We start from the raw sequence: 16,294 nt of genomic DNA, 5'->3' as shown, positions 1-16,294 counted from the left end.
GTGATAGTGAGGCAAAAGTTCAGTACTACAGCTTTAACATAAACTAAAATATATAAAATAAACAACTGCCAGAACAATAATCTTGTTCTATACTATGAGTGTCAAAATGCACAGAACTCTTAATCGTTCCTGTGCCTCCATTACATGCTCTTAACTAGCTAATGTGTGTGAAAGAAATGAAGCAGGGATGCGAGTGTGTACCGTGTCCAGTGTGCCTCAAAAAAAGCAGAGTAGTACACGATGGTGGGCAGCAGGGCCGAGAAGCTCCACAACAGCAGAGTGGGGAAGAACTGGGTGATTATGGGATTCTGGAAGAAGTCCAAACCAAAGCAGAACACAGTGAAGGGGAAGGATGTGGGATAGGGGTGACAAATTAAAATGCATTCGGTTTATTACTTTATAATATAATATCTAACTTTGCATTAAAAGGAGTCCTAAAACACCAACAATGACTAGTCCTGCATTTCGTTTTAATCTGGTTATTTCACAAACAGCCATGTCGAAGCTGCGTAAAACAGCATGCAAGAATGTGGAGAGTCATACTCATGCTCTGCGCAACACCTACTTACATTCAGGTACTCCACAGGTTTTGTAACGTTAAACTTGTCCATGGTAGATATGATGATGGCAGGAGTGGTGAGAAAGAAGAGCAGGAGGAAGAGGCAACAGTTGATAACTAGGCAGCGGAGCCACCAGGATGCGCCGCCTATTGACAAGTGCTCCCTGCAGGAGAAATGACAAAATTAATACCTAACCTGTAACCTAACCTACTGCCTCATTTGCCAAAAAAGGGCTGTCTATATGTTTGTACTGTCTGTGCTGCGATTACGACGGGGGAGAGTCGGACTGGTCCTAACAGAGTCTCTTACCAGTAGACATTCTGTGGGTCAGGAGCGTAGGTGACTGACCAGTTGTGTGTATGTAGGATGCTGCTGAAGGGTGAGGATTTGGGCTCGCGCTGACAGTGACAGCCATGAAACTTGCACGCGTTAAAGTCTTTAAGAATACTAAGAAGGAGAAATTAAAAAATGTGTTAAACATCAAGTCTAATAGCCTATGGAAATTTTTTTTATAAAAGTGACAAGAGTAAAGAGAATTCTACAAGTTTTGTTTTCAGTCAACATTCCCACAAGAGACATAAAAAGTCAGTTCAGCAGAAAGCACCATACTAATGCACCATTTATATCTGATATTAACACGCGTCTTCAGGGCAATGTATGGTCAGAAAGCGTGCAACAAAAAAATCATTAGGTATTACATTGAAATTCCAGTCTATTGGATACATTCTTGAAACACAAAATGTATAACTACAATACAGGGGCATTGTTATCACTATATTTGGATGAGTTTAAATAAATAAAGAAATACTGACTATCGAGACACATTCTAAAAGCTACAGATGAACTCCAAGTAACACATATTTATAATACATACAAAACACACAGCCTTTCAAACCTACACTGCAGTTATGGCTTCACTCTGGAAGGTGACAAAAGCCATGTCCAGAGGCTTAGTGGTGACCTTCTCTCTCTCCTTCTTATATTCCTCTCTCAGCCTGGCCTCCAGATCAGTGTAGTAGGTCATTGCTTCCACCTGCACAACACCATGACATAGCAGTTTTCACTTTCATTGACACAAGGTCAAAGTTACATATGAAAATATGTAGGTGTTCACTGGAGTGACTGCGCAAACAATCCTACAGATCGAGCATTTGGAGATGATCAGCTAGATTCCTGTCCCAAATACAGCAGCGTATATTCGTCAGTCACATACGTTCGAAAGTACACATTATTACATAATGTGTATATGTTTATATGCGATATGTTTATTATGAAATAATTATTATGAAAATGGTACACACAGAAAAAAAACTCCAAACAGTAACAGATGATGAAATATGAATGCCACAGACGACCAAGTGGTGTAGTGTTAGTGAGGGGTGTAAGGATCTAATGAAGTCCCAAGTAATCAGATTAGCTAATGAGCTAATCTATTGTGTCTAGGCCATCACATGGTATAATTCCAAACACACGGTCACTAGTGAAATAACAGCTTTTAACAGACTAATCAAAAACTAATCAGAAAAATATGAGGCAAGTGAGAAATAATGCAAAGACTAAAATGGCACACGTCTTTAGTTATTTACCAGCCACACAGCACATCTGTATGATTACAGCTGGGTTAATATTTTGTATAGAGGATTTGACTGTTTTTCCTGCATTACTCTATTTCAATATACTCTTACCAAACAATGTTGCTGCTGCCGCCTGTTAATTAAGTTTCAATATCATGTTAAGTCTTTAATATATTGCTTGCTTTCATTAGACTTTCATTAGGCTTCAATCAAGAGAAAAAAAATATTCAGGCCATTTCTTAAATATACTTTCAGTGCATATATCCACATCAAATTAACATATATTATAATGTCTTTTGACTTCGTACCTATAAATATGAAAAGAAAAGTATGTACTCAAGCATCAACAAAGACACATTAAGAAAGTTTAAATGATATGGGGGGGGGGGGGAGTATTTGAACAATACAAATTAACATTAATGCTTGGCAAAGCCTTTGTTGGCGATTACAGCTTCGAGATGTCTAGGGTAGTAATTCACCATTTACAGCACTGTGGTTTAGTTTTGGCCCGTTCTTCTTGGCAAATCATCTTCAATTCCCTAAGGTTACGAGAATCCCCCGATGGACTCACAATATCAACCAGCAAGTCCCCCCAACCCTCCCCCCAAACCCACTGACCCCACCCCCCTTTAAAAAAGGCAGGCCATGCCTTCTTTTCCATCTTCTTTTTTAGTCAACCAGTCGAGTTACTTAGATGTTAATTAGATCTACTTTCTCCCCAGATTCAGTTTATCGCCTGATAAAACTCAATTCTGCTCTAACGTGTCCTGGTACATCGTTCCAACCTATGAAATAAATCTTCCCGACCAACGGAAACAGCTTTTTGACACCTGGTGCAATTTGCCTAAAATGTTACATTTTGCAGTGTTTATATCTGGAACTTTATTTATGTTGATGTAAACAGTTTTAAGTGTCTGATTAATTTTTTCCCTATCAAATTATTTTTCAACACATCTTTGCTTATCAATGCATACCTTTTTTTCATACAGTATTTATAAGTACAAAGGCAAAAGGTATAATGTGTGTACATCTGAAGTGGATATATAGAGAAGCATGTTAAATAACAAAAACAACCTGAAACTCATTTCCCCTCACTGCACAGGAAGCATCTCATTTTCACTGGTTTTCTCAGCCTGTGCATTTACAGAGCATGCAAACAAAACTGATGCAATCCTACGGATCATGGTTTGTAACAGGACCCATACAGTGGATGATGTACAACAGTATATTACATACAGTTGAATACTGTATGCAGTCCAAAAGTAAACCATTTCTGCTAAACAACTTGTGTTAGAACATGGTTCTGTGTTCTGCATTTTATCCAATAAATACCTGCGGCCCTAAAGAGGCCTCACCTGCTCACAGCCCTTTATGACGCAGCAGCACAGGTGGCCACATGGTTTGGGGTTGATCATAGTATGCACGTGTTCCTTGTTGTACAGGTCAGTGTAGAACTTCTTGCTGCGTTCCGTCTTCCTCCTGTGGAGAATAGCTCAGCATTGACCTTATCACCACTTGGTCATACAGTACTGTGCAAAAGTCTCAGTCTTTTGTAAGTTTAGTACAAACTTTGTTATAGACATCTATTTTATGATTTTATCTACATTAACAAGTACAAAAGATTTGTTTTCCAGCACAAAATTAAACGTTACAGAAAAATGTTTGTATGTTATTTAACGAAGGCAACATATTAAGTGGTAAGAGACACTTTTCAGACACAAAACACAATGAAGGCTGCTGGATTTTGCTGCAAAAATAAGAAGCAAGTGCGACAGTCAAAGTCTTCAGAAGAACCGTGGCTGGTTCTGCAAGATGCTCAATAAAACCTACAGCTCACTTCCTTATATAACTTCAGTAATTGTACCTGAGCCTACTTGACTACTACTGAGTAACATTTAATTTCATTATTTTTGAAGGCATCTTTGCTCTACATCATTTCTTTGCATGTGGCTAAGACTTTTGCACACAAGCATGCTTTTAGCTGTTTAAAAGTAATGAGTTGCACACGATTAAAGTTCACCTTTCTGAGTCCAGAGACATGAGTTTGGCCACGTCATAACAAATGCGAGCTTCCAGCACAACGCAGTTTTCATATGCTTGCCTGTGTGGAGAGAGAAGAGGCGAGGAGAACAGAGAAGACAAAAGAAAAGAAGACAGAAGGAAAGACAGTTCGATTAGTGACTAATTTTCTGAATCCCTGCAGGAAAATCAACACAAGAACCTTGTTTAGAAGTGAACTAGTTCAGAAAAATAATTACAGCGAACAAAAACGTGAGTTCTTAAGTCATTTCTAACAGCATTATGTAAACCTATCTGAGATAACCAGTTAATCTTTCTACCTATAATGAAGTCTTTAATGAGTATCTGCTGCAAATGGACATCTGAACTGCCACAGTGCTTGTGAGTAGGGATGTCACGAGATAGCCAGTTATTTGTTAACGACGCTATCACACTGCAGTGTTCTAAACTACCTCCTAATGGGCCACCATGCATCACCATTCAGCCCGTGTCCTGTCAGCTAAATGTAGCCTAATGTCACTAATAATTATTCAAATGTTCATGCTTTTAATAATCAATTAAAAGGCCTGCCACCAAATCAGTGTATTTAAACTAATGCTTGCATTCAGAGTATAAGGGTGTGTGTGTGTGTGCGCGCGTGTTTAGGAGTGCACCTTAGCACTTGTAGCCTCCACTGTTTTATTAGTCATTGTCAGACAGTGTTTGATAACTAAAATACCCCCTACCCCCCCCCGCCCCCGCCCCTCCTACCCCCCCGCCCCTCCTTTTGGCAGTATCAGCCAGAGGAGGACGTCCTTCAGGAGAGTTTTTAATTTTATTTATTTATTTTATTTTTATACCACACTGTGGTATCGACTTTGGTATCGAGTATTGTGTACTTTTGGTGGCATCGTGACATCCCTACTTGTGAGCGGCCTCATTTACTTTCAAATGTCTTTGTGAATGTGGTGTTTTTTGTCATCTATTATATCTGTTATTACAGAAGTACACATTATTTTGTAATGATGCCTGAGTAACTAACTAACTAGTTAGGAGGCCTAGCTAGCTTTATATATATATTGTGTATCATACTGTATTTGGATTTTCCTAATTTGTTCATCTCCCAATTCCCATCCATCAGCCAGATCCCCGCATTATACAACAGCTACGGACTGGGGACAGTGAAGGATATCATGTGCTTCCTCTGAGACACATTAAGCTTACTCCATGCTGCTCGTGCTGCATCACAGGGCAGCTGAACACACTCAGAGGAAAGCACTATCTACCTTCTTCCGCATTCCCGAGCTCACAGACACCCGTGATTGGTTAGTGTCACTGTGATTGACAGGGGAACAAGAGTACATCATCCCTCCCACAGCAAGAACGCCTGACTTCGGATGGCTGTGGTGTTGTTGAATTATAACGTAAATTTTGTACTATGCTTTTATAAAGTGTTATGCTAGATACCAATTGCTCTTCATTTAATATGTAGTGACTGTATATACCTATTTATAACTTTGATACCATTTGATGGCAAATGAGCAACAGATAATCTTGGTTCCTTTGCGGACAATTACAAAAAAGGCCGTGATCGTGTCTATATGCAGGAATCAAAGCGACTAAGGTGCAGCTAAAATAATATCAATTGTACGTGATGAAACAGTTCATGTTTGAGTGTCATGAACATTAATGGCCTTACTCAAAGTGCAGCTTTATCTGACTCTCTTCTGCATATCTGTTGATGCCATGAACGAATAAAGTGCGTTTCACCTGTGAAAGGAACAACAAAATAAGTTATGAATGATGAAGTACTTCATTTGGAGAGTGCTCTTGGTAGAAAAGACCACGATATTCCAGTAGTGCTGCAGCCCCACTCACCAAATCATCTTCCTTGTAGTGCATCTTGGAGGTGTGTCGCCTCATGCTGTAGACGGTCAGTAGCAGGTAAAGGAATGCAAAGATAGTGTGCAGCCATAGCAGGTTATTCCTGGGTTAATATAAAGGGGACAGAACTCGTACATCAATTTTAATTAAAGACAATGATTACAGACATATATAATTCATATATTCATACAAAAAAAATGTAAAAAAAGGATTTTACCCAGAGTTCAAGTTAGCTATTGTTGTTCTCCCAAAACTATATGCACTATGATCTGTGAAGCACAAGGAAAGTAATAATGAGCAATTCCTGAATGCTTATTTCAGAGCACAGAAATCTGTTTAACTACATGACTGCAATTCAACATGTGACTCCGACTAACTGGAGAAACTGGTGGTTGTTTTTTTTTTTTTTTTGTGGGACAAAAGACAATTATCAGAATTATCCACGCGAATCTCTTTGGGATAGTCCTGTGCACTGATGACTCACCCTGAAGGTCTCCTGAGAAGTTGACTGGCAGGATAATGCCCACGGACAGCACGCCTACCACCACCAGCAGACCGATGATGTGGCGCTGGAATGAGAGGTAGTGCACTGCGTCCTCACCACATTTCTCCCTGATCTCATCATCTCTGAGGGAGGTGAGAGAAAAAAAAAAAAAGAAGCAGAGCCATATTTCGAGTGCACAGATATACTATCACACAAACAATATTTCAAAAAGCTTTCGCCCACTCATCTTACCCTTCCGGCACTCACAATGACTCAATCAAGGGCTTAATAAAAGTACACAGGACTCACTTGATCCTGAAGATGGCTGTTAGCCAGGAACAGAAACCCTGCAAGGAAGACACGCAACACTTTTATACAATGTGTACACACGAGCATAAACACGTGACACTCACACAGTATTAGCTTTGCAGTGTGTGTGTGTGTGTGTGTGTGTGTGTGTGTGGTGCTGCATTATATATATATTATAGAAGTGCTGTGATGACTACGTAAATGACTACGTGCAAGGAGGGGGTATCTGATAACCTGCCAACCTAGTGTATAAGGAATATGAGTCATTAAATTATTCTTTACGAGTTTCTGTCTTAGTCATGGTATGCTAGCGCACACACCAGATTACACATTGTGGCCTGCTCGCTGCGGAAAGCGGGAAAGGGAAAGTCAAACAAGCGGCTGTCAGGCTGAGCCGAGTAAACTTTTATGTGGATGTGTATTTAAGGCCTGCCCAGGGAGTGACTTGGTGAGAGGTGTGTGCCAGTGTGTGTTGGGAAAGCGTTAGGTAAACTTGACAAAGCTGTTCTAAATAAAACACTTACGCTGTCTCTTTGGTCGAAGTCGATGGAACTGGAAACCGAAGTCAAGCGCTCGTAACGGGAATCAACTGGCGTCTGCAACGCGGAGGCCACGCTGTGCACAAACAAACACAAACCGGTTTACTCAGTGTACTCTGCATGAAGAGGCAGCGGAATTCACACCGGTAGTCTATACAACACACAGCACTATTATTTCCCATGCTAACGTTGCACCTATTTGTAATCTGCTCACACAAAAGTAAGTAATCGGGCTGGCCAGATTTGTACAAGGCCACTTTATGTCTTAAGAGAAGATTTTTATTTCAGTCAAATGTCATTTAACTAGTATGCTAGACTCAAACTTGAATTATTTTACTTTTCTTAAGTGTACACATAGTTAAGGATACGCGGCAAAGATAAAGGACAAAGATTCCACTAGGCCAAGAGAGAAGGTGACATGCAGATGAAAGAGGAAAGACAATTTAGTGATGGTTAGAGACAGAGGGAGAGAAATCACCACTGTTCCTGAAGACATGAGTGCACTGCTACTACGAGAGGAAGAGAGAGACAGAGCTAAACAGCATAAACACACACACACACACACACACACATATACACACACACATATATGAACGAGGTACTGGGTGGACAATAGGTGTATCTCAAGCAGCTCTCTAGCTCCCTAGGTCGTGAATCAGTATATCGTGTACACGAGTTCAGGCATTGCTAAGGACTCTGGCTCACTACACACTGCGACACTGGTGACTCAATTTCCGGCGACATGACTGCGTATCTTCGTTGTAAAACCTCACCACTGGCATTTATCAACAACAGGCAGGACCGATATCTTTCTGACATTATATGTCATATAATGTGTTAGCTTAATCAGATGCATTTATGTCACGGTACTTCAAGCAGGATCTAGTGTATTTTTTAAAAATCATAAACACTTAAAAGTCGTTAGACTAAAAACAAACAACAAAAAAAAACACATATAGAATGTCAAACAAAGTTAAAAATTGCTAATGTAAATAATAATTTGTGAGCTACAACACTGATAACAAGCTACTTACAGTTGTATACGGGTTTTATTTATTTTTCGAGCTGAGAGGCTTCAGAAAATATGACGTCATTTCCAGTGGAGACATAGTGAGCATCGATGCTCCTTGGTTTTTTGCGTTGCATTGTGGGATTTGCTTTAGGGCGTGACCACTCCACGGGAAGGATTTTGAGACAGCCCTTAAAATGGCCGAGTCTTTGATCAGTGCCCTCACTACTGAACTAGGGAGCTGGTTGAGACGCACCCAATATATGAAATCAAATCCCAACAGTTCAGTTAGGATGGCTTTCTGCACTTGCTAATAACTAAACCAGTCACAGAAATAATAAACTAACTACCCTATAAACAGTTTAATTTTTTTTTTTAGCTAATAACTCTAATAAGCTTTACCTCTCCCTGTAAGCAGTCGGCTTCTGAGAGGCAATTGGTGCAATAGCCAAATCCACAAAATGCATGCTGAGCATCAAATAAACACACATGCATCACTGATTAGCCCATAACTACCGTAGATTTAAAAAAAAAGCCCTCCACCGCTGGGAAAAATGTACAGGAATACTAGAAAATGATATAATTATGTAAGAGAAAAGTGTTGCCACAGCCATGTTAAAGCAATCCACACCACGCATTTCACACCAAGTATTCACACCATGGAACGAGAAAGGGAAAGAGAGAAGGTTAATTCGATGTTTGGAAAAAGAGAGCAGGAACTCCTAGGAAGTGATGAACGTAAAACCATGACATACTATTCTAGTTCGTCCAGACGCCGGTATCGCTGATCCTGCCTTGAAGTTAAAAACAGAGAGAGAAAGAGAGAGAGAGAGAAGAAATGGTTGTGATGAGATCATGTGATGACAGACCCACTGAGGAAACACATGTCAGTGAAAACTTGTTCAACACCACCGCCATTTAAAGTGGTGATTCTTATCATCATTAATGTTACTACAGGGTTCATACAGATGCTTCATAATGAAATTCCAAGACTTTCAAGCACTATTTTTTGTTTTGTTTCAAGGACTATACAAAAGATATTGTCATGTCAGATGACAAAGGAACGAGTATGAAATAGTGACTGAAAAGAGGACCAATTAAGAGACTACATGTTAACCAGCAGTCACTTCCAAGCTGCTGCTCTGCACTGCTAAAATCCTGATTTATAACCGTGACGTCGTCTGACAAAATCAGCAGACACAGAAGTTTAAGACACCCGCTGAGCTGTGATTTTGGCTATATTTACATGTGGAACGATCACTCAGAAAGAAAGGTAGAAGTGAATGAATGTGCTGCTCCTCTCTGCCACTCACTGAATAGAGCAGCCACACACATAGAGAGTGAGAGAGAGAGAGAGAGAGAGAGAGAGAGAATCAGTGCGTTTACATGGACAACAATAATCCAACATTAACCCGATTAAGACAATACTCTGATTAAGAAACTACCATGTAAACAGACATGTGTAGTATTCCTGTTTTAGTCGCATTATCAGTCGTCTATTTATACATACAGCATGACAAATAATTAACCGCACTTGAAGCGTACGTAAAAATTTTAAATAAAAACACCCAAAACTGTATACGGTACCATAATGAAGACAGACTGTATGTTGATACGTGAAATTCTGGAGGGAGCGTCGGACGGCGTGGCGCGGTGACGTAATGACGTGTGCCGTTAATCGATCTAGGTTTTATAACATGTAAAACTGGTACATGAAAGGAGTGTTCTAAAAGCGACTCATGTAAACACCTTAATCACAATATTGTCTTATTCAGAGTAAGGTCAATAATTAGATTACTGCTGTCCATGTAAACGTAGAGAGAGAGAGAGAGAGAGAGAGAGAGAGAGAGAGATGTACCTGCAGCACCTGGTACAAAGCAGGACCTCACGCTCATGGGGCAGTACTGGCTATTCTCTTCTACTCTACTCTTCTTATACAGTCTCTTCTACTGAAACTCTTCTAGTTTGCCCAAAAAGTCGATAAATTTTTGCTTTTTTGAGTGAGAAAAAAAAATCACTAAAGGGGTCTGAAAAGTGTCCCGAAGCTGTTTCTGTTAAAATGAGTGAGTGAACAGCGTGAGGAGGAGGGGGAGGGGCTCCAGCGGGGTGTTATATTTTGAGTGAAAGGATTATATTCATGTTCTATCGAAAATAAACACTTTAAAGTTATTTAGTGATTTTGTATTTATTTACTTTTTAATCATTTTAGCACTTTTTAAGCACAACTATATAGAAAATGGTTTAAAAATGACTATTTTCAAGGGTTTCCGGTACTTACATTTTAAAAAAGCCAAATTAAAGCACTTCAAGCACCTTGTACGAACCCTGCTACTAAAACTGACTGTTCAAGTCCAGCGCAATTCACTGGAGAAGCGTGTGCTGAACATGTCAATGACAACCACGCAGGTAAACAACATAAAACATACACCGATCAGCCGTAACATTCAAACCTCTGACATGTGAAGTGAATAACATCGATTATCTCGTTACAGTGGCACCTGTCAAGGGTCGGGATATACTGGCAGCAAGTGAACACTCAGTTCTCAAAGTTGATGTGTTGGAAGTAGGAAACATGGGCAAGTGTAAGGATCTGAGCGACTTTGACAAACTGTGATGACTGGGTCAGAGCGTCTCCAAAACGGCAGGCCCTGTGCTGTGGGAAAAGTGGTCCAATGAAGGACAACCAGTGATCCGGTGACAGGGTCACGGACGACCGTGGCTCAGAGCTGTTTCGGAGGCACATGGGGGACCTAGGTGGTTTAATGTTATGGCTGATCGGTGTAAATCTTTCAATAAAAGCAGCTATGAGCTAAAAATATGGTGGTGATGAAAGTTTTGTTGTATGGTCATGCTGGAACCAAAATAGGAACTGCACCTTTTGACGTTAAAGACTGCAATAAATGTGATAAAGCGGGTTGGTATATGTGTGTAACCTCAGATTGTCAGAGTGTGTAAAAAAAACAAAAAACTGAAGCTGCAGAGGGCAGCTGCTCATCAATATGAAGCAGACAGACCTTCTTGGAGAAATAGAATTAATGCTGAATTAGATGGGTCATTGTAGCTTGATTTTTCTTACCTGTCTGCATCCGAGACCAGTGCCAGACGCCCATAATCCCATGCTACTTTCCTCAGGAAAGAGAACACACAAAGTAGCCCCTGGATGAACACGAACACACACACACACACACACACACACACACACACACACACACACACACACACACCCCTAACTGTTATAAAGGAATGAACTTGTTTTGCAGGTGTATGTTATAGCAGTGTAGCATATAACGGTTCTGTAATCGAGACTTCCTGCTAAGCTTTTGTGTGCTAACTTTTGACTTGGTGGTGCATTGCAGGGTCTCTCTCTCTCTCATTTACTCTCTTACACACACACACACTGGGGAGTGTGCATTTGTCTTGTGCATCAATTTCCAACTGCAATTTCATTTGCTTTAACTGTTTTCCTTTTCGATTCAATCAGGATCTAGGTGTGTAAATGGATGTAACCGTATCGTAGAGTGTTTTTTAATCATTTGTGTCACTAGGAGTTGTGGCCTGTTTCTACTGAAAGTTGACAGTATGTCTAGAGTTACGACTATAATTTATTACCGTTTTTATCTGTACTATGATTGTCTCTTTGTTAACTGTAGTTTTGGTTTACAGTTATAAACACCAGTTCCCTCAGCTTCCCCTCTTCTCGCTCTTGAATTTAAGTTGAAGTTAAGTAGACCTTAGGGTGAAAACATGGATCAGTGGCATCATATAGCCACTGTTAGAAAGGGGTCAGATATGCCATTTTTATGATCCCTCTTATTTAATGATTTATTTTTAAGACTTCGGCAGAGTACAAGTAAACCTCAGCTGTAGATATACTAGGTGTTTTCAGTCATTCTAACCAATTGCAAGTCAAAGCCATGACATACCAGGAAGAACATGAAGTCGAGGGCGAGGACAGTGGGAACTCCTCCGAATGGAAGTCCCTGCAGCACGGTGCTGCTAATCCTTGCCTTATAGCACCACTCCTTGGAGTCATTTTTGCCCGGTGTGCAGTTTCCCGAGCCTGAGCAGGCCAGACTCTCCCCCAACACAGCCATCATCAGCACGAACAACCCCAGCATCATGCACAAGTAGAACCTTCACCACAGCTTCATTCTGGATCACACACCACCTGCAGAGAGACAGAAAAAATATATAATATAAATATAAAAAAATATATCAAATGTATATAACATATACAGAGAAAGTTACATATACATACATACATATATATAAAGATGGACACCCCATGGAACCTGTTGGCTTTTTTTTTTTTTAACACATATTTGGACAAGCAAACATTTGATTTGAAACAAGAACTACATGCAAGAAAACCTTCAAACTTCGTGCAACTGAAAGAATATTGCATGGAAGAGTGGTCAGAATATCCAGCAACTGGTGGACATTCATACAAAACACCTACAAGAAGTTATTCCTGTTAAAGGGGGCAATATTATCTTCTGAGGCCAAGGGTGTACTTACTTTATCCACAGAAGAATATCCTATCTATTGATATTTATTTTGAATAAATGATTGGAAAAGCTATTTTTCCTTCATTAATAGGCATGTTTTCAAAGATGATCAAATGTTTGCTTGTCCAAATATGTGTACTTATTTTTTCACATATATATATATATATATATATATATATATATATATATATATATATATGTATATATATATATATATACACACACACACACACACACACACACACACACATATATATATATATATATATATATATATATATATACATATACATATACATATATATACATACATACATAATATATATATATATATATATATATATATATATATATATATATATATATATATATAAACAAAAACAGCTCTATTGGCAAAATAAATAGAGCAGAAAAATACATAGCACCACCTTGGTATGCATAAGACAGGAAAGACAGGTTTAGAGATAACACGAGCGATTCTGAGGAACGAGAGAACAGCTAAGCTAAACAGATAATCAGAAAACAGAAACTGGGCAGAACCAAGGGTGGTGGTGGGGGGTTATGAGAGAAACCCTAACCAGACTACCCACTCAATACAGCTTACAAGTCACCAAGGGAGGATGAGTATTTCTCCGTGCACGTCTCAGTCTCTCAGCCACTTGCTGGAGCACTCCCTCATACTCACAGATTCCAACAAACATCCTTCACAGAGTCGGGACACTGCGAGTCTCAGGTGTGACTCAGAGATTACGTAATGGCAACAAAAACAAAACAAAGGCTGCAGTTGGCAACTGAGAACTGTTCTCTCTTACATGTGCAGATGTGTATGATCAGTAAAGAACAGCCTCACAGGCTCAGACTATTCTCTCTCACTCACACACACACTGAGCACTCTGTGTGACATCAGCCAAGAAGGAGGCTCAACAATAGACAAATGGAGGTCAGTCAGTTCAGTTCGTCTTTCCCTCACCACCAGTATATGCATGAAACAACAAACTTTCTATCCTGCACGTTTATCCAAATAGGGGTTTGATACATCTGGATTCGCATTTATAAATTAATAAGGCAGATCTTATCACTGACAATCCTAAGAACAGGAATTTGGGCAGCTGTATGAATAATCTAAAGAGTAAACACTCAGTTACAATATGATTCGGTGACAGGAAAAATAAAGCTGTTCTCATTCTGTGAGCAGCAGACTCCTACAGTATGTACCTCGTGCTAATGTAGGTAAGAGTTCATCACTTAGTATGAATCATCAGTCTTCGTGCACTCCAAGAATGTCTTTAAGCACACACGTCTTTTTTTTTTTTTTTTTTAAATGATGTTTTGTGTAGCAGCAACTGCGCCCGCATTCGTGCTGCTCTTGGTAGTGGCCCAGGAACCTGTAGCTCATAACAGGGTATTTTGGTTTGGTTGTGACAGAGAACATACCAATACAAGACATCAATTCTGATAAACATTTGAAGGGTGTGCATTACGAATAACACACACGCAGTTGTACTGAATGGGTATATATAGCACATCATGTGTGTATGTGTAATATTGCTTTTATACACCAGGTCTACAAACAAGAAATTAATATAGAGCTCCAACAACGAAAATAGTTCCCAAAGAAGTCACAGGTGAATAGAGAGTTGCATGCTACCATGACATGCAGACTGACAGCCTGTAGTAAGTGTGGTAATGGTTTCGGTGTAATGAACTATTGCATTGCAAATAAATAAACAAACAAACAAGCAAACAAACATTCAGATAAAGGTCAAGAGCTTCAGTTAATGTTCACATCAAACATCAGAATGAAGAAGAAATGTGATCTCAGTGACTTTAACTGTGGCATGGAAGTCGGTACCGGAAGGCCTGGTTTGAGTATTTCAGAAATCTCCTGGGAATTTCATGGTCACAGGCTCATTAAAAATGGACAGTTGAAGATTAGGAACAAGAAAAACGTTCCCATGATATCCTCTGATTTTTGTTCTTGGCTGAAAGGAGACGAACCTGATGTGGTCTTCTGCTGTTGTAGCTCATCCACCTCAAGGTTTGATGTGTTTTGTGTTCTGAGATGCTTTTCAACTCACTATGTTTGTTAAGAGTGCTTATTTGATTTACTATAGCCTTCCAGTCAGCTGAGACTGGTCTGCTCATTCTCCTCTGATCTCGCTCATCAACAAGGTGTTCCATCTAAGCTCTTGACCTGTGTCTGCATTATATTATGCACTGCAACGCTGCCACATGATTGGCTGATTGGATAACTACATAAGTTATCCAGATGTGCATGGATGGTGAGTGTAAAGTGTGATGTTAAAATTAAATAAATAAAAAAACAGACATCCAAACAATAATTGAACTAATAAGCGCTACCTTGCAGAAACTCTAACATTACATCAAGTACATTAAATAATAATAAAATGTTCCCCTTGTGTCTATGTGGGTTTCCTCCGAGTTCTCAGTTTTCCTTCCACTTCTGAAAAACATGCAGTTAGGTTGGCCAAAAGTATGTGGACACCTGACCATCACACGTATATATGAGATTGTTGAAGATCCACCTCAAAAACCAAACGCATTAATATCGAGTTGCACAGCCTTTGTAGCTATAACAGCCTCAACTGAGCTTTCTACAAGATTTTGGAGAGTCTATTGCACCCATTTTGTCAAAAGATCATTTTTGAAGTCCAGTAATGTTGGACAAGAAGGCCTGGCTCACAATCCATGTTCCAATTCATCCCAAAGATGTTCAGAGGGGTTGAGGTGAGGGCTCTTTGCAGGCCACTCGAGTTCATCCACACCAAAATCATCAAAACATTTCTTCATGGACTTCACTTTGTGCACAGGGGCACAATCATACTGGAACAGGAAAGGGCCTTCCACAAACTGTAGAAACAAAGTTGACTAAAATATCTTTGTATGCTGTAACATTAGCATTAGTCTTTACTGGAACTAAGGGTCCCAAACCCTGAAAGACAGCCCCAGACCATTATCCCCCCTCCAACAATTTAACTGTTAGCACTATACATTAAAGTAGGTAGCGTTCTCCTGTCATCTGCCAAACCCGGATTCATTCATCAGACTGAGATAGAAAACATGTTTCCACTGCTCCAGAGTTGACGTACTTTACTCCACTCCAGCCGATGCTTGGCTCTGAGCATAGTGATCTTAGGTACAGCTTGTGTACAGCTGCTCAGCCATGGAGACCCATTACAAATACATAAAATTAAAATATAGAGAAACAAAATGTTGGGATGTATAATTAGACTTTTATGGGTAAAAGCTCAGCTCTTCATGTATAGGCACTTTTTCCAAAGATGATCAAATGTTTGCTTGTCCAGATATGTCAAAAAAGCCAACGATTTCCATAAAGTGGAAATTGGAAAGGGGGGGAGGGGGGGCTTATTATCCTGTTTATGTTTATACCCATTATGAACATCATTA

The 16,294-nt window shown here is 39.7% G+C and overlaps 1 protein-coding gene across 1 annotated transcript in view; it reads right to left on the bottom strand.

Annotated features, from left to right (window-relative positions):
- tmem63ba (transmembrane protein 63Ba) overlaps window positions 1-16,294 on the bottom strand; it is a 49,596-nt gene that overhangs the window by 10,567 nt on the left and 22,735 nt on the right. Inside the window, exons 2-16 of the mRNA XM_053620598.1 lie at window positions 12,281-12,525; window positions 11,434-11,513; window positions 9,113-9,151; window positions 7,334-7,424; window positions 6,810-6,847; window positions 6,501-6,643; window positions 6,234-6,285; window positions 6,011-6,119; window positions 5,832-5,902; window positions 4,155-4,235; window positions 3,490-3,613; window positions 1,460-1,593; window positions 870-1,007; window positions 570-723; window positions 202-308 (exon numbers count right to left, since the gene is read on the bottom strand). Of these exons, the coding sequence (XP_053476573.1) occupies window positions 202-308; window positions 570-723; window positions 870-1,007; window positions 1,460-1,593; window positions 3,490-3,613; window positions 4,155-4,235; window positions 5,832-5,902; window positions 6,011-6,119; window positions 6,234-6,285; window positions 6,501-6,643; window positions 6,810-6,847; window positions 7,334-7,424; window positions 9,113-9,151; window positions 11,434-11,513; window positions 12,281-12,478 (1,559 nt within the window). The 5' untranslated portion in view covers window positions 12,479-12,525. The remainder of the gene's footprint in view (window positions 1-201; window positions 309-569; window positions 724-869; window positions 1,008-1,459; window positions 1,594-3,489; window positions 3,614-4,154; window positions 4,236-5,831; window positions 5,903-6,010; window positions 6,120-6,233; window positions 6,286-6,500; window positions 6,644-6,809; window positions 6,848-7,333; window positions 7,425-9,112; window positions 9,152-11,433; window positions 11,514-12,280; window positions 12,526-16,294) is intronic.

Source organism: Ictalurus furcatus, chromosome 3 (genome assembly GCF_023375685.1).
Source record: "Ictalurus furcatus strain D&B chromosome 3, Billie_1.0, whole genome shotgun sequence".
NCBI classification, from domain to species: Eukaryota; Metazoa; Chordata; class Actinopteri; order Siluriformes; family Ictaluridae; genus Ictalurus; species Ictalurus furcatus.
This window is presented reverse-complemented; position numbering and strand designations above follow the sequence as displayed.